Source organism: Patagioenas fasciata, chromosome 5 (assembly GCF_037038585.1).
Source record: "Patagioenas fasciata isolate bPatFas1 chromosome 5, bPatFas1.hap1, whole genome shotgun sequence".
Taxonomy (NCBI): Eukaryota; Metazoa; Chordata; class Aves; order Columbiformes; family Columbidae; genus Patagioenas; species Patagioenas fasciata.
The window spans coordinates 30,279,990-30,298,547 of NC_092524.1; the positions used below are offsets into that span (position 1 = coordinate 30,279,990).

The following is an 18,558-nucleotide window of genomic DNA, read 5'->3' on the forward strand; positions in this document are numbered from 1 at the left end:
CTTGGATCCTGAGCCATGAGGGGACCACTTCTTAAAGCAAACCCTATAGTGCTCCAAGCTGCCTGCAAGAGGCAGTGGCTCAAGAAACATTCAATAATACCCACCCAACACTGGTGGCAATCACACTGTTCCCTGACTAAACGTGTCTAGTTGCCTTTGTCCAACCAGTTTGATACCCACTATCCTTTGGCTTGTGGAGGTAAAGAAATACTTACACAGGTCCTGGGCAGTTTTTTGGTGGGTCCATTCTTCCTCCACTGGTGACAAATTCCAGCACTTCCTGATTGGTTTTGCAAGGGTAGGGCATGTAGCCTAGAGAGAAAATTTCCCAAAGAAGCACACCAAAGGACCTGCATCAGAACAACAATACAAATTACATTTCATTTGTGTTCTGCAAACCTGGCACGTAATGTGCAATTAGTGTGAATATGAATCAATTTTGACATAAAATACCAATCAAACAAAACCTTTGTTCAAGCTCTAAAACTAGCTTTGCAGAGCTTTCAAAATATTTTAATAACTCTGATGTTGTTCTTTTTGCTGCATTCATTATTTCTAGAGCAGGAAATGCCGGAGCAGCCTTTGCTATGTATGGTCTGACTGAAAAGAACTGTTAGATCTGGCATGGATATTCTTACCTTACTTGGGAAGACCTGAGATGTTTGAGTCAGGGTTTGGGACCAGGATGCTCAAGAAGTAAGAGACATCCAGTGAAACTGGAAGGCAGCAGCATTTATTATTTTTTTCTTCACAATACAGTTGCTCTCCTTTTTTACATCCCCCGGGTCAGTTAGGCAGTGCTGCTGAAGATAACGCATAACTTAGACCCATGGGAGTCAAGACAGTTCTGCCAGGACTTCAGCAGTGTCAGAATTTTAAGAGTCGCTATTTGCTGCAGAGGTGGAAGAAATTTCCAGTACATGCATGTTACTTATAATAGCGTATTACAGGAACTGTAGCACTTTCCTTCGAAATATTTAGTACCGGCTGCTCACAGTTAGGCACTGATAAGCAATCCCTTGTATTCCGGCGTCACTAACAACTTCAGGAAACTGGGTCAGTGTGGCATTTAAGGCAATGTCTCAGTACAGTTTATTGAAGAATCCTCTGTACAGGGAGAGAAGCATTCTTAAGCAACTGGAAAGCTTCCATTCCCCAGCACCTGTGCATGAACGTGCTGCTGTTGAGGGGGTGCTTATTGTGAAGAAAGATCAAGTTACCTGAGGAATCCATATATAAATAGTTTCCTCAACAACCAGCAAGGAATTCTTATTAAATCTGCTGTCATTTTATATACTATACAACAGAAAAAAGTACACAAAACAGTAATCCTGGGTGGTACAGAAAAAATCATTTACAAGACATGTAAGCAGGGCTTGTCACTGACAGAAACTGAGTGGCAGATACTGAGGGTTGAGAGAAATGTCTGATGGTATTTGTCTGGTTTTTGAACTGAGACTTCTTGGGAATCTGAACTGCTTTCTCTTTTCGCTTCTTGATTACCTTTATCTGATACTCTACATTTATGTGTAGCGATTTTTTATTACCCTCATTTACATTAGATTTTAAAATTCTTATTCAGAATTCTTTAGCTGTGCTTCTACTAAAAGCAGAGGGAAGATTTCTACTGTTTTTCTGGGAAATTCTGACATTTTTTAAGGTTCTTGCTGAGCAGACTTTTTTCTTGAGCAGTACATTTCTTGACCCTCATCACCGACTAGCAGAAGTGATTAGAAGACATTTGTTACCAGGTATCAGTCTTGGAGGTGAAAATGCCCTCTAGAAAAGCTTCTGGTGGCATCCACTTGACAGGAAGCATGGCTCTTCCTCCCTTGCGGTAGTAACTTGCTCTGGGAAAGATAAAATGCATGGAGACTGTCATACAGCCTGCAAGGGCTCAGATATACATGTGGGTTATTTTATTATTTTATTTTATTTTATTTTATTTTATTTTATTTTATTTTATTTTATTTTATTCTTTATAATCAACTAGCTAATAAATTTGCCTTTGCTTGGTTTATTGTCCATATGTGTTTGCAGCATTCCCTGGGTCCCAGCCTGGAATAAACTCAGTTGAAGTGTATTCGCTAGTAGGCATAGATGTGTTAATTTACAGTCTGTTAACTCCAGTTAGTTAACTGATAATCAAATTCAGACACATAATGGAAGGTTTTACTGTTTCAGATTCCATGAGACAGTTCAAACCAGTTAAAGTGATACAGATTCCTGAGTTATTCACAGGACTGAAATGGCCGTTCACTTACCTGTAAATATCCCTGGCCATTCCGAAGTCACCAATCTTGGCTATTCGTCCTTCTCCAGTGCAGGTCAAAAGGCAATTCCTTGCAGCTATATCTCTTAAAAAAAAAAAAAAAAAGATAGATAGATAGACAGACAGATATAATTCTAAAGGAGCTAAAAGAATAAAGAAAGAATATTAGACCCAGTCTTGCAAATCTTAGTTGAATCGTCTTTACACAAGTGAGGAGAAAAGCCTTATTAAAACGAATAATGTCAGCTACATTATCATTTTTATTAGCCACAGGCAATGCACTTACATTACATTTCCTACCCAGTGTTTTCCAAGCATTCCCCACTCCCATCTCCTTTCTCTAGGGCAGAAAACAGGGTTAATGTTAAACCAGAGACAGATCCAACCCCTTTTGTTCCAACCACATTAAGACAGATTGCTTTCTTGCTCTCTTTTTTTAAAGAGTGGCACCTCATCATTGCATCCATCACTTACAGAAGCTATTGGGTAGTCTTAGTACAGTGCTTGAAAAGTCAGTGTAGAGCCAGATTCAGTAAACTGTTGCTTTGTTGCTTCTGAATATCTCCCACGGAACCAAGCAAAGCTACATACGTGAGCAGCCGTTTGCTGGGTGCAGGTTTAGCTTGTGACAAATGGTAGTGACGACTGTATGGCCAAGACTGAAGAATCTGTGTTCATTTTAAATACACTTTCTGAAAAGGAACTCATTAAAAATCATAGCACTGCGGGGGTCTTGTTGACTGCCAAGAAAAATGAGCTCCTTGAACAACTCATATGTTTCTTCTCACTGCCAGCCTTGAAAAATCCCTCGGAATTTGGAAGTCAAGCTCAGCTTTCTCTTCCATCATCAGCTGTGACTCTGAGATGACAAGATCTGCCTCTAGTGACATCTCCACAATGCCACTACACTTCCTTTTTCCCCTAGGATACCCATTATCTGTAATGATAACCTTCTTCCCTCCCCTACTGACTCTAAGTAATACTGACATCAGTAACAAGTATCAATACACAACCTGAATTAAATTCCTTCTCTGCTGATTTCCTGAATTATTGGCTGAAACAAAGCAAGTCCATTCCCAGGCTGCTCATACCAGAGATCTAACAGTGCAAAAACTGACCCAAAGAGTTTGTTTTAGAAGTGATATACTGCTGTTAAAAGAGCCAAGCACTAGTTTCTTCCATTTCTCTCCTGATTTCGAGATTGGTCACGAGCAATAACAGCTGGCCTGTGCATTTGTTGACATTAATGTTAGAAGCTTTATATGATGACCACGGGGCTCAGTGACACACGATAAGAAAACCAGGGAACAACTATCTGACAGGAGAAATAAAAACTGGTTTTATAAAACACTTGTGGAGAAAATTTCTGTTGAGTTTCTGTTGAACTTCTTGCAGCACAAATAAAAATTTGCCCTTATCGTAAATTCAGTAGATCAGAGTGGGTGGAAGTTGATGAAGGATTTTACTATTACATTAAATATTAAAAAAAAAAAAAGCTGTAGTGATTCACTCCACTCTGAAGTTTCCAAGTAGAATACTAATCCTCTCATGTACTTATTAAGAGATCCAAGAGCCAAAACTTGTTGCACACTGTTACTGGTCTTTTTTAATGACAGAAAACTCTAATCCTTTTTTCAAAGGAACTTATTTATTGTTCCAGTATAAAGCAGGCTGAAAATTGCCTCATATGCTCTAATCATAAAGCCGTAACACATCCCATATCTCAACCTCATGGCTTTTTGCTCTGATTGCTGTTTGCCACTTGTTTCCCTCAGTTCCTCCAGTCTTTACCCACTCTTGCTTAGCTCTGCCTCTTTGTTCTCTGCAATGTCACGGGTACGTACTCGTGCTTGTGTGTGTGGGTGAATTAGTTGTCTCCTTGCATAACTCCCGGCTGCACATCAGTTTAGTTAGAGCCTACGTGACCCTCTGGTGCGGAGGATTCTCCTTTCCCTTACACACAAGGGCTCAACTCAGCATGCTCAGGGAGGAATTCAGTTGCACACTCCGCCTGGGAACATTACGAGCTGAAATAACGCTTAATCAGAAGCCAAGAAGTCTAATATCCAACTGGGAATTTTTAAAGGCTGCCTATAATAACCTCTACCTCTTCTATAATACTTTATTTTTATTTGAAGCCTGCCAAATCACCACTTCCTTGCTCTACAAAAAAAGAAAAAGGGTGTGAATAGAGAAATACGGGCTTCCCAAGACCACATCACAGGTCAGCCACTGAGCTGAGAAGAAAGCCTTAGAGTTGTGGTTTTCCTCCTGTTATCCATGCTCTACCCCTCTCTAGTCAATGGCTCAAATATTATGGGCTGTCCTGTGCTGATGGTGCAGAGAAAACATGAAGTCGAGATAAGGAGATGAGAAGAAAGAGAAACCATACCTTATTGTCTGACAAGCAAATACAGTGTGACACTACCATCTAGTGGACTACAAGGCTAATCTCAAATGTGTCTACATCATAGGCACCTGAAAACGTTCACTTTGAGCAGAAGATTCCTTTCTACCTAGCAGTGCAGAGCCCAACTCCTACCAAAAACCAGTGAGACCAGCCCGGACATCTGATCACAAGCTTGGATTGGTAGAGGAAATCTCTGCCTCCCCCGTGGAGATTAGTTCTGTCTGGTCCACTACAAATAGAAACCCTGTGAGCTTCATGCACCTTGAGATACATCAGAGGGGGCTGTTTTTCCTCACCTGTGGATGAAATGATTCTCTTCCAGATATTTGCAGCCACAGGCAATGTCCCTAGCTATGTTCAGGAGGTCCTGCATTGTTAGTGTGGATGGTTGATTCTGAAAAAGGACACACAGAAAATGGTAAGGGAAGAATAGCAGAGTAGATAAATATGGTACAGACAGGATAATCAGAAAGGGGTAGAAGAAGGGAAAGGGAGAGATGTATGTACAGGGTAGGGGGAGGGTTAAATGAGTCAGGAGCAAAGAGGAACATAAGTAGATCACAGTAGAGTCAGAAAATGCGTGAACTCTTATTTAAGCCAAAAACTTTCAGAAGACTTCACTTCTCCTGAGCACACTGCAAGACTGCAAGCTGGTGAGAGATTTATGGCCTGGCCTGAACAGCGTGGTAAAGGGGATGGGAGAGAATGATTCCCTGCTGATGTTGGACTTTGAGAAATCAAACGACAGGCAGGTTTAAAAGATAAGATGGGAGAGAAAAAAACCCACCCACTTTTAAAGAGTGAGTTAATAAATTATCAACAGAAATTAGCCCATGAACTCAGAGACAGAGCAAAAATGCGCAAGTGCACATCTCTGTACCAGCAGTCAGCATTCATCAACTTATCCGCTCCTGCGGAAGGACAGATTACGCTTGGGACCAGCATGCAAAAAAGGGACGCTTTACCACAGGACGCCGGGACTGGCACTTGCCTTTCACCATCTGCACTTCCCTAACCCAGAACAATAAAGAAATCTTTCTCCAGGAGCCCTGCTTATTTTCATCCCGTCATTTATTTCCCCATGGGGAAATTTCCTTGCTGTTTCTCCAGGAACTTCTGTATTGCTCTTGGGAAGGCTGTGGAAAAATTACTACAATGCTGATCAAAAGCCCAAGAGATATCAAATAAATCATTTTTTGTTTCTGGATGCTGTTATTGCTGTAATTTCTCATGCTCAAACCACATAACATACACTACAGCCATTGAGCACTATTTTTATTGGCTAGGCAAATTGTTGTACAAAGTTCTTGGATATCTGCCGGGGAGAATTATTATAGTTATAAAATAGGCATTTCTGGAGAGGAAATGAAGAGCAAGGAGGAGAAATAGAACCACAGACTGCCAGACCTCCTCACTGCTCTGCTACGCCTCTGTCAGAAGACTGAGATGGACATGATTTTCTCTGCAGCCAGGGAAACTTGTAATGAAATACACTAATGATGGGGCTAGTTCTGTTTTCAGAAAAGCTGAAAAGCAGAAAAGCGGGACATTTTTTGAGTACTAAGGGGACTTCAACTATTGTATTTGCTGTCTGCTAACGTAACAGCTAATACAGCAGAAGGTTTGTATTCAAATGATTTTTAAAAAATATCTGTTCTTTATATTACAACTATACGTAATATTCAAATAAGAGTATTTATTATTCTCTGCTGCCCACAGACTTTATCTACTCAAAGAAGTTGTACCAGTTTCACTATATATACCAAAAATAAAGATATACAGACTCCTCTGTCTGGGTGCTGTTATACCACTGTAAGTGCATTTAATTAATATATTTACTCCTGTATAAGAAAGAGATTAAGCTTGATCTTTTAACAACATGTTAATTCCAGCATAGGAGTATACACACATGAAGCTATATTGTCAGAACTATTTGGGGTGTATGTGTGTGTGTGGGAGAAGCTCTGCAGCTGCATGATGTGATGAAGGAGTACATAAGGCACCAGTCAGCCTCCTCCTGCCCCCCAACATAGGTACCTCAATACAACAAGAAATAACGCAGAATCAGGTCTAGCTCTTCTTTTTCTTGAAGTTTCCTCTCAAGCAGAGATATATACTTATTTAACAGAGGTGCCTAAGATCATAGTTAAGAAGCAAGAACACTTACCTTGAATCAGCTGTTTATTATAAGAACATTGAAACCAATTAATTCCAAATATTCACCGTTCTTGGTTGGTATCAACATGGTATTAGAAATCAGAGAATCTTCAAAACCACTCATGACAGCTTTTTATAAAGGTGGGTTTTTTTAAAACAAAATGTTTTACTTGATAATTTCATTTGCACTGATTTAGATCCTTATCACAGTGCCACAAGCAGGCTCAGCTCTTCAACTAGTATAAATTTGTGCATCTCTATATGGTGCTGATGCACACCTGCTGAGGACCTAGAGCTACAAATTCCCACTACTGCATATCAGTGTTATAACTTCAGCTCCTCACACACCATCACAGTGCACAGAAAACAAGGTAAACATTGAGGAAAGAAAGCCACTTAATTTGTAATCCAGTCGACAGAGAACTCTGGAATGGGAGGATTTTTACTCTTTCCTTCTCAGTTACTAATAGACTGGAGTTCTGGCACTGCTTTCACTTTCTCTCACTGACATCTGCTTACATCAAGGAAACAGATACATATTCAGAATTTTGTAGGAGCTGGGAAATATACACAGAGCAGCTTGATTTCAGTGCCATTATCCAGTTCATAAAAACAGTTGTACTAAAATAAAACAGAAGCATATAATGGAAGTTATCTCACCGCCCTGGGTCGATTCTGCCGAAGAAAGCTCTTCATATCTCCTCCAGCCATAAGCTCAAGTAGAATGAAGCGAGGCAGCGTCTGCAAGCTAACACCGATGCACTGCACGATATTTTGGTGATTGAACTTACTGAAAGCCAAGATCACAGCAACATGGAAGAGAAAGACAGCATTAGTACCTGGCCAACATCCATCACACTTGCTGTGCAAGTTATCAAGCAAATTTCTACTTCAGCCACATCAAAATGCCTCTCTGATTACAATAACTCAAAGATCAGTGTTATGCCTGCCTTTATCCATGAAAAGCTTTCAACAGAGGTATGAATAGCTGAAATAAAGCAAAGCATTCTGCCTGCAAAGAGAGAATTTAATGGACACATTGACTGAAAGACAGGGGTGGTGCGAGAGGAAAAAAAGCTAAGGACTTCAAATATGCAAATATTATTGGTGTTTGTGAAACAAAACCCTGACTGGTTGGGATTTTAATTCATCATTGGATATTACAAATATACTGCTGTCTGGTTTGGTGGACTCAGTTCAGTATCTAGTCTGCCAAAGAGGGGCTCAGCTAATACCTGCTGCAGCAGCTGCTTATGTGATGGCATTCCACCTTTTACAAAAGAAAGCTGAGATTGTCAAGAAGCTCAGTAAGACTCAGCCATTCAAAAACAGCATCTTCCATTGGATAGTGAATACCTGCATAACACAGGAACTAAAAATGGAAAGGAAGTTGAGGAAGAGAAAGAGTCGTGCTACTAAATGAATCGAAGTAGTCTGTTAATCGATTGAAATTGAAAAAAGCATACATCAGCGTTAACTCCCATTCAGCTGCCGAAGTTCTTGCAGACCTTAGGAAGTAACACTATGTCATGAGATTCATGCTTTAATAGCAGAAAAACAGCACCCATGTATGAGCTGGGCCAGACAATGAGGAGAACAACTTTGTGATGTACATATTAAAACTACATAAATTTTAATCACTTACAATAAAACTTGACTATACTATTATTTTTAAGTCACCCTTGACTATGTTATCATTTTAAGGTTACGGACTTGGGTTAATAAAGTAAATTCCAAGACTGGAATACTGAAAGTGCAGGTGGTAATAGGAATGGCTGTCTGTTATATTATCTGGGCAGGTTTTATAGATCGCATAGTTCACTGTCAGCAGGTCATGCACATGAGACCTTATAAATGATCTGTAAAGCTTGCAAAGAAACCAAAAGCCAGAAGACATCTAAGAAAAGTGGCCACACTTGGAGAAGGGCTGTGTTCTATCTGTGCAAGCTATACACACAGAGCCATACTCACTACCTTATCCCCACAGAGGTTTCAGAGTGTTTGAGCTACTTTTGGGCAAGGAAAGGGTAAAAGCCCAGGACCTTCACTGCAAAAAGAGCTTACTTATGGCAAACAGTTCTACAGATAGGAAAGGCAAAATGGCTGTGCATATACACTCAGCTACTAACTGAAAGTCACAATGGGAAAAGCTTTCCACACTTTCTCCTTCTTCAGCTGACAAACCCGCTCTTCTAAAACTTTTACTTTTATTTGCAAGAGATAATCTAGTTTGAGCCCCAGCATCCAAGCCTAAAACCTCACCTCCTTGGCACACAGGCTGTGTTGTACCACCTTGGTGCTGGTTTTGCAGAGGCTGAACTTCTGAGTCACTGCACAGGTGGCTCTAATCTTTAGCTTTTCCATTGCTTTCCATCTCATCTTCAAAAATTTTAGCAAGGACTTTAGGATATGACTTATACTTAGTAAAAGGGGCAATGGGATTCTTTGAAAAGGAAAACATTTCAAACACAGAACGTGTTTGTACAAAAATGTTGTGCCTTTTTACTCCTCTGAATATGACCAGCAGAACCAACCAGCAGAATTTTTTGTTCAGGTATACTGGTTATGGGTAGGATAGAGTTAATTTTCTTCACAGTAACTCATATGGTGCTATAGTTTGGATTTGTGATCAAAACAGTGTTGGTAACACATTGATATTTTAGCGGTTGTTGAGCAGTGCTTACACAGCGTTAAGGCTTCTCACACCATCCCACCAGCGAGGGGGCCAGGGGTGCACAAGAAGTTGGGAGGTGACACGGCCAGGAGAGCTGACCCCAGTTGGCCAAAGGGATATTGCACACCACGTAACCTCATGCTCAGCAATAAAAGCTGAGGGGAGGAGGAAGGGGGTGACATTCAGAGTTTGGTATTTGTCTTCCCAAGTCACTGTTACATGTGATGAAGACATTAATTCTTTACATTGCTTTGCTTGCACACGCAGATTTTGCTTTACCTATTGGGCTGTTTTTATCTCAACCCGTGAGTTTTCTTCCCCTTCTGATTCTCTCCCCATCGCACTGCTTTGTGGGGCTGAGTTGCCTACTGGCATTAAACCACAACAGATGTGCAACAAAAGCACCTCGGTTACTTTGTTTGAGATTAATAAGTAGCTGAAATCCGTAACTCATATGCTACTAAAATGCCACCTGGTGAAAAATAAGGCTGGATTTCTTTTCCAAACTCAAGCAGGTGGATTAATGATTCTTATTATCTGCATCACTTTTCCCCCCCCGCCGTCCACCATCAGTACAAAAACCTTAAACTATACCTGATAATCAATGCTTCCATCAGGAAATCCATCTCATCCTGCTCAGAGCAGACTTCTGGCAGGGTCTGTTGAGAGGTAAAGACAGTGAGGACCATCCCATCAAAGAACTGAGAACATTTAGATGACCAGCAAAGCAAAAAGAAAAAAAACAAACTAGAACGATTTGAAAGACAGGACAAATAACAATAGAAATTATTTTTATTAACAAAGACCACGTTTTGGCTGAACTCACAGAAGTAGATTTGATTAGCTGAGTCACAAGCTCATAAAAGAACAAAAGCAGGCTATGAGCATCCCTAACTTCAGGGTTGAGTAGTGACAAATCCTGAATCAACAGCAGTAATTTCACAGAAAAAGAGCCTGTTATCGCTTGCCATTAATGACATAGAAATTAGAATGATATCACAACATATATTCACAGCAGCATGTATTTAAAGCTGTGCAATATTAAGAGACTACCTTAAAGTTTTACATATGGTAAACAAACATTACTCTCAGTATAAAGGAAAAGTAACCGAGAAAAAAATACAGTAATGTCATGTGAAAAACTTAGGAGAAAGCAGTCAAAACCGCTGAAATGCAGAAGTAATAATTTATCAGCATTACTATAAATGTTTACTGTTTGCTGTCACATAAATGTTTCATGATAAGTTTTGACAGGCCTTTCTTTTCTTTGTACAAGATTTAGAAATCCTGTTCTAGTCTGCAATATCCCCAAAGTGTCTGTTTGTTGCTATTTTTTCTCCTTAAGTTTCTTTTTTTCTTGGCTACTCAGATCTCTAAATCATTGTGGCAAAAAAAAAAATTGTGGTAGATTCTCTTCTGCAGTGAACTGATGGTTCTGTGTTGATTTCAAGGAAGCTGTATTTATTTATGTTGATTTAGAATTTGTCCTTTTATTTCAACTAATTGTATTATGCAGTCTCCAGGTCACTAATTCACACAATTTCCCATCTGAGGGCACTGATTCTTTCTCTCCTGAGTAACAGGAACGGAGCTTACAGGACAGTCCTTTTTAGATTCTCCTCCTAGTTAGATCACAACTTACAGCCATTAGGCACGTGGCAGACCAGACAGAAGCTTTGCTTTCAACCAGCTGCTTGTATCATACAGCTTAAAAATCAAAGTTCATCATTCCCAGGTGCAGCAATGTATGGAGGCCTGCCTCACACACATGTGTATGCCATTATGCATGCGATGAGCATGGATATCCAACTGGAATAGTAATAAGATAATATAGCTTTTATGGGTAATTATTGGTGTATAAGAAATTTGTGTGCACTGACCTTGATAGCCACTTGAAGAGGGTTGGGATCCCCTGCAATGCCTACCACAGTTCCCTCATAAACCTCCCCAAATGCACCATGTCCTAGTGCCCTGGAATCAAAAAAGAACAGATGTTGCTATACCCCTGGATCCAGCATTGGTTGAGCTCTTATTTTCATCCTGTCCAAGAACAGGAATAGAATCTGCTGTAAGAGATGGCATCAACAACAGAGCTTTGTTTTCATCTCAAACCTTCTAAACATAACTTCTCAGTATTTTCTCTCACTGTCACTAAAGCAGGGAGGTTGGATCCTTATGGTTCTGAACAAATAAAACAACCTACTCAGTTCTGGGACCGTATCACCAAGGATGGCAATAGCAAGGCAGGAAAGAACTGGAGAACAACAGAATAAGGTAGCTGCAAGCTCATGTCTTCAGGAGATGGTGTAAGACAGCATATAAGAATGATCAAGTTTTTCCTTCTAAAGTTTATGTAGCTTTGATCAATACCATCTGGATAGTATGGAGCCAAAGAGCAATCTAGCATGTATTTCCTTGTGACAGGACATTTCCTTGTGACAGGTAATACTGGAAAAAAACCACTGCTGTAGATTTAGAGGGGAGTTACAGCCAGGTGGGAAGTGTAATCCAGGACATCACATAAAAACACAGAGGTGAAATACCCTATGCTCTGTGTGGGAATGTGGAACAGGAGACTCATGAACTTATACTTCTGCTTGAGAACATTATGGAATCAAAATATCTTTGAGAACACAGTAAGTGTCACATCCATCGTATTTTGGCTGGCTTGGACCAGGTGCTTCCCAGTTAGTCAGATAGGTAGCCCTTGTTTTCTTGTCCTGGATCCTTGATGATGAGTAAAACAAGCATGTGAGCCCTGCCTCTGCCTTTGCTTCAGGCTGCCTTTCCTCTCCTGTGCCAGAGAACAACCCATGCAGTGAACCTTACCGAAGCAGAGAGATGTTCTTCCGTGGGATCTCCTTCAGCTCGCTCAGAGTGGCGGCCTTCCCTGCGAAGCAGTAGTTGGGGTTGTAATCTGTCATGATGGCTGATGTGCGGATTTTGCTCAGTTTATATTCTGGGCTCTGCAGTCGTGCTCTGGCTCCTTCCAGCTGCTGCTTCTTAAGGTGATAAACTGGGGGATGGGTGACAAATAAAAAAGCACAAACAAGATCAACACCTGGAGAGAAAAGGCAATGCTGGCCACATAGAACAGAAGGAAACCAACTTCATAATTATAAATGCTCAAGAAGCATCTGTAGCTCACCAATATCACTCTCCTCTCCATGCTTTGTAGTGATTTAATGCTGGATATGCAAACAGTCTTATTCCTGTAGACTCCTAATCACCTGGGAGCAACTTAGTTTTCCTCTGCTTCTTTGTACATTGGTTGAGGAAAGACTGCTTCACAAAACACCTTTCTGGCATCGAGTCCCAAAAAGCATACCATCTCCCTGAATTAATTATATGTTTAATTACAGACTGTGACTTCAGCCTATATAGCAGCGGCTGCTAAAGAAACGCCTGCTAAGAGGGTTTCCCAGGCTCTTTCCTGTGTAGCAAATGCCAGGAGAGAGCAGTTCTTACCCTTTGAGACTGTGCCTGTGCCTACCTGTGGGGTGGAGATGTTTTCTATCACTTCTTTCTCCCTGTCCCTCTCATCCACCTGGGAGACCGCAACAATCTGGTTCCAAGTATTAAAAGTAGTAGTGTGTGGTTGTGTGGTCTCCTTTTGTCTAATTTAATTGCGAAAAGCCAAGTCAAAGGGTGATAAGGAGTGTTTCTTACGGATAGATAGGCTGCCACAAGTGAGGATCATTCCAAGAACCACAATCACAGCCACCACAGAGAGAAGGAGTGGGAGAGGCAGGTGTCCCTCTGGGATAGGACCCTGGGGCACTGGAAAAAGAAAAACAGAGATAATCAGAAAACAACCAGAGGTGCTTTAAAGCATCCCTCTGCATGTTGCTCCTATTTCAGAAAACAATACAGAGATCACAGCCAAACCACCATATAAAAATTACCACAAATCCCTCTACAGCCCCGGAGGTTGAAAAAATATCTAAGTAATTAAAAAAAAAAAAAAAGTAAAAATAGAGAACTAACTGATAAAGCACAGATTTCTTATCCATTCTTCAGATTTTTATTAATGGGTAACATCACTACTCATCAGTTGAAACTCTCTGCAGCCTTGGTGCTTTGTTGTTCCAAAAGACTGTGTCAGGAAATTACAGTGAATCCCAGCCATCAGCTGAACAGGCACAGTGGGAAACTGCTGTGGAGGGAAGTAATTTATGGCTTAAATAACTCGGTGGTAGCTGGTATGTTATACCAGATGGGTATTTACACTTAAATATCTGATACACTGTGCCCATTCAGGAAATTTACACTGTGTCTCTTTACAGATATTTACATTCTACCTAATCCAAACCTGAACGTTGGAGGCAGTGACAGAGATGCAGCTCAGCATGTAGGAAAGTACATTAGGAATTTTCAGTCCTATGTTTGACTGACATTTCTCACAACACCGTGTTCACTGGAGCCACTAGCTGTAACGTGGGGGACTGACCATCAAAAAAACCAGGAGGAGAGACGATACAAAGAATGCAGACTTTATCCAACCAGGATAAAACCACACATCTTACCAGTGCAGGTGACATTGTCATTGGCTAGCACAGCCCCCATTTCACATTGGCAGACCGGCAGGTTCGTGTCAGGGTCCCGCTTACAGTTGTCCGAGTGGCAGTGGCTGCAGTTAAGATAGATCTGAACCTCCACCTCACCGTGACTTTCCATGGCTGAACAAGGAATCAGACACAACAGGTGGCCTTAGTTCAGCTTTTCCCATCTTGTTCCAGTAAGGGAAAAAACAAACCAAACCAAACCTAACACCAAACAAACCAACAAGCACCTGTAACTCCTCTGCAGGAGAGCAAATAGCGCAAAATGGTGTGGACACACATCAGAAACCCGATGAGGGCCAGGAGGGAAGAAGGGATTGGGTGTCTCAGGCAAACAGAGAGGTCTTGAAGTGAATTGACCTGGAAATGTCTGGGACTGAGGATGTGCAGTTGAACTTGATGACTTGTGTCTCTCCTGGCTTAGAGATTGACAGGAAAAAGGTCCCAGAGCACTACAGTTGTATTTAAACAAATAATCAGAGCCAAAGGCCTGGCCTGCAGAGTGAAGTATGTCTGAATTAAATGCATAAAAAGCAAAGACAGGAGGAGAGGGAGCAGAAAAGAGGAAGTAGAGAGGAAGGAGGAAAAAGTAGGACAAGAAGAACTAACAGGAAAAAGTAGTGTATTATACCTGCCAGGGGATGCAAGAAGATCTCTCCAATGGGGTTCACAAAAGAGATGCCATCCTGCCCACCAGCTGTGATATCATCACTACCAGAGGCATGTCCCCCTGGGGAAAGAAGAGTATGGCAGCTGCAAAAATGTGATGCCTCTGAAGGGCTGCATTCGTTCCTGGTTCTTTTCACCTGCAGTCACTCTGCAACCTTCCAGTGATATATTAATATGTAAAATGTCCTTGATAGATAAATGCTCACTTGACACAGCCAGGTCAGTACCCATACTAGTGAAGTGACTTATTCCACTGCAGGTTTCTCAGTTCAGCAAGGTAAAAATCTTTTGCACTAAACAAGAAAAAAAGACATGGAACATTTTCCCTGGGCAAATTGGAGATGAACAAAGGGATGATTCAGCACACCTTCCAAATACTTAATCATGTAGGAACACTTCTATAACCTTGATTTCCCAAATTAAAACAAGATGGTGAACAGTAGGTCAGGTTTCACACTGTTCAGTGTGAAGTATCTGTGAAATCACCTTCTGCAGCAAAGCACCTCTGTGCTGAGAGCTCTAGCCCTTAACTGCAGGTGCTCTGAAGTGCATAAAATTAGACAGCGTGACTATCCTTCCAGCGGACCTACCTCTGTAGCCTCCACCTCCGCCACCAGAAGTACAAGCTCCTCCTCCCCCACCAAAGCCACCAGATGTGTCCCACTGGAGCTTGGCTAGTGCTTGAGGACAAGCTTGACCCCCTTCTCCACCTTCCAGAAGTGACTTCCCAGCCTGAGGAAGGAGCGTCTCATCTTGCCAGCCACCACCTCCACCTTCACAGTCACAGAGTGAGAGAACAAAACAAGAACAGGTGAGTGAAGGACAAGCAGAGGAAAAGAGACAGAGACTGCCCCTTATTAATTTCTTCTTTACGAATAAGATAATATACAGACAAGCTCCTTGTTGCCACAGATGATAACAAAGTGGAAATCTAATGCACAACCTGTGGTATGTGCTCTGTAACTAGCACCTTAGTACCAATTCCTAATTGCATTAGGGAATTAAGGAGCCCACCACTCCCCTTTGGGATAACTAGTTAGGACTTTCAGCCATGTGAGATGGTGAGTTCCCAGGGAAATAAAAATAAACTTGATTTCCTCATGTCAATCTAGTGGCTCCTCTCTAAGGCTATTACAGAAGTAGATGGAGAGCACTGGATTTTTTTTGTTTCTTAGGAGTGGGTTCTAGGCAGAGCTGTGACATGATTATAAATAAGCTTCTATTTCTGGTATAATTCCCATAATAAAATTCTTGTTGTTAGGGTTTCAGTAGAATAAGAAGGGAAAGTCTTCACTTGAAAGGCCATTGTTACAGTGTGGAGGAGTGGGCTCCACCCCCAAACATCATTCTCACTGAGTCATTTCATAGAAGAGAGGAGCCCTCCTATGGAATGGCCTCTGCGGAGCACTTATCATCTCTCCTATGCATTCTCTTTTATCTGGTGACACACAAGAACACTTCTTTTATAGACTACCAGCATATTTCTAACAACTACTGCCACAGAAAAATTTCGAAAGATGAAAAAGAAACCCCTCACTTTGTGCCTACAAGACAACATGTGCATTTAGCCATTTGGTTTAGACCTAGTGTCTCACCTGCTGCCCCAGTCCTCCCACTGACTCCAGGTGCTGCAGTGCTGTTCTCAAATTGCTCCAGGGGTACGTCATCCAGGGAGCTGTCCTGAGCCTTCAGGTAGGATTTTCCTCCTCCTCCTGCTGCGATGAGCAAAGGTTCGAAAATCCCATCCTTCTGCTGGAAAACCCCCCATTAAACATCAGAAAAACTTCACATCCCTTGCATATGTCAACTCATAAAGTCATCAAAAAGCATGAAAAAATCCCAATGAAGAGTGGCCCGAGGCCAGGGCATTGCTACTGATTGTTTCCTAACTGCACTACAAAAATGTTTCACATGGTGTTTCTGTGTACAAAAATATCTGTTTAACTGAACACTAGGGTTTTGGGTTTGGTTTTTATCGGTAGGACTGCTGCCAGCATTAAAGGGGGTTCTTGGTGAGATTCCCAGGCCTGAGCTATCAAGACCTGAGGACCCAGTTCAGCTAGCTTAGTGACAGTGACAAGTATGGTCAAGAATATGAAAAGAGATAAATAATTTAAATTAAAAATACAAAAAGACAAAGAGAGGCAGGAGAGGTAGACTACTTTTTTTCATCACTTTTTTTTAAGAACAGAGTATCATTTGCCATGATTGACAGTGAAAGCTAGTTGTTCGGCTGGACACTGCTCAGGCAGGATGCAAAGAGGAAATACTTACTCTAAAGATGTAGGTTGCTCCTCCTCCACCCCCACCTCCTCCAGCCCAGTCCTTCAGGTCCTTTTTTTTTTTGTAATCTTCTTCAATAAGAGAAGACTCCCCTAAGCAGATATTCTGGGTTTCAGGATTGCTCTGAAAGCAGACAAGAGATGCACAGAGATATCAGCAAAGTCCAACTACTGAGAGTTTCTGTATATCTCAATATAATAATATTTCACTGTTTGTGATGTATACTAGACATACAAAGATCAGGATATGTTATCTGTGTGGAAAGTGAACTCTTCTACAAGGACCAACAGCTGAGGGATATATTTGTCTTTTACCTCTGATTTGCAAACTTGGTGTGAAAATACAAATGCTCACAGAAAAAAACCCCAAAGCAATACAGCAATAACTCACTACTAATATCATATAATATTTTGCATATTTAGAACTTCTTATACCCACAAACATTAGAACGTGTTGAATTATGGAGTAATTCTCAGAACTTCCTTACTGCTGTATTCATGAAGTATTTCTCAAGGCCATAAAAGCATAAAGCAGACAGAGATGATGCACATAGTTAAGAGTGAACTACTGACACATCTTGGAAGAGAAATCTTGAGTCTCAGCTCCCTATTCCTGCTAAATGCTAGAGAACATTGAAAAGGCTGAAAAAGCAATGATTATTTGGCTATCTTAGGGTTTTTTTGCTGTTGTTTTGTTTGTTGGTTGTTTTGTTTGGTTTGATTTTTTTGTTGGGTTTTGTTTTTGTTGTGGTGACACTGAGTTCCATGAGTTTCAATGACTTCATAAATCTGCTCAGCTTCACTCAGATGATGAAGTCTGAATGATTTCAGAAATTGCTATGTTGTCTCAGTGCAGGTGAAATCCCTGCTCGTGTGGGTCATGTCACACATCTATGCCAGAAGCGTGGTGCCAGTTTTACTGCCTCCTCTCATTCAAAGATGAGGACAAAAGGTGGCAATGTAGATGAGGACCAGGGAAAAGCAACTGGGGTATACCTAAGGAAAGAGAATGAAGGTTTGGAACAGCAGAATTTCTTCAGGGAAAGGAAAACAAACATTAGTTACCCAACATATAAATTCGACAGGATTTCCAAAGCCAAAGGAAGTTGGGCTTTGGAAGTGGGAAAAATGAATGGTAACTTTTTCCAACAGAGTCTGCCAAAGGGACCTAGTTAGTGCTGGATTATACTTTGCAATTTGGAGAACAAGCCATGAAATGAGAGGGAATAATGGACAGCTTTGCAGATTATGGCCTAAGCCTGGAGAGTGCACTTGAGAGGGAACTGCAGAAATACAAATGTATGTTTTATTTAGATAGATACAATTCTTGTACTATCTAACATGAAAAAGGCTGCTTTTAGAATCTGTTGCAGTATCTGGATGAGGCATCATATGCTCTAGGCAAAGTAACAGGTAACTTTGTGTGCCTACAGCAATACTGTACGCATCCCAGAACTCAGTAGTCTATCTGTGGGGAAAAGACAAAACAGCTTCATTCCTGGGCACGAGCTGACAGGTCACATTTCTGGAAA

The 18,558-nt window shown here is 41.2% G+C and overlaps 1 protein-coding gene across 4 annotated transcripts in view; it reads right to left on the reverse strand.

Annotated features, from left to right (window-relative positions):
• The window catches only part of LTK (leukocyte receptor tyrosine kinase), a 102,894-nt gene that overhangs the window by 8,529 nt on the left and 75,807 nt on the right, over nt 1–18,558 (reverse strand). For 3 of the 4 annotated variants that reach the window (XM_071809180.1, XM_071809182.1, XM_071809183.1), the window contains 14 exons: nt 17,019–17,150; nt 16,340–16,496; nt 15,335–15,517; nt 14,707–14,805; nt 14,040–14,192; nt 13,183–13,293; nt 12,343–12,529; nt 11,394–11,484; nt 10,108–10,172; nt 7,500–7,629; nt 4,979–5,076; nt 2,265–2,357; nt 1,749–1,850; nt 216–350 (listed from right to left, as the gene is read on the reverse strand). In XM_071809180.1, coding sequence (XP_071665281.1) covers nt 216–350; nt 1,749–1,850; nt 2,265–2,357; nt 4,979–5,076; nt 7,500–7,629; nt 10,108–10,172; nt 11,394–11,484; nt 12,343–12,529; nt 13,183–13,293; nt 14,040–14,192; nt 14,707–14,805; nt 15,335–15,517; nt 16,340–16,496; nt 17,019–17,150 — 1,736 coding nt within the window. The remainder of the gene's footprint in view (nt 1–215; nt 351–1,748; nt 1,851–2,264; nt 2,358–4,978; nt 5,077–7,499; nt 7,630–10,107; nt 10,173–11,393; nt 11,485–12,342; nt 12,530–13,182; nt 13,294–14,039; nt 14,193–14,706; nt 14,806–15,334; nt 15,518–16,339; nt 16,497–17,018; nt 17,151–18,558) is intronic. The other variant, XM_071809181.1, reaches the window with a different exon arrangement.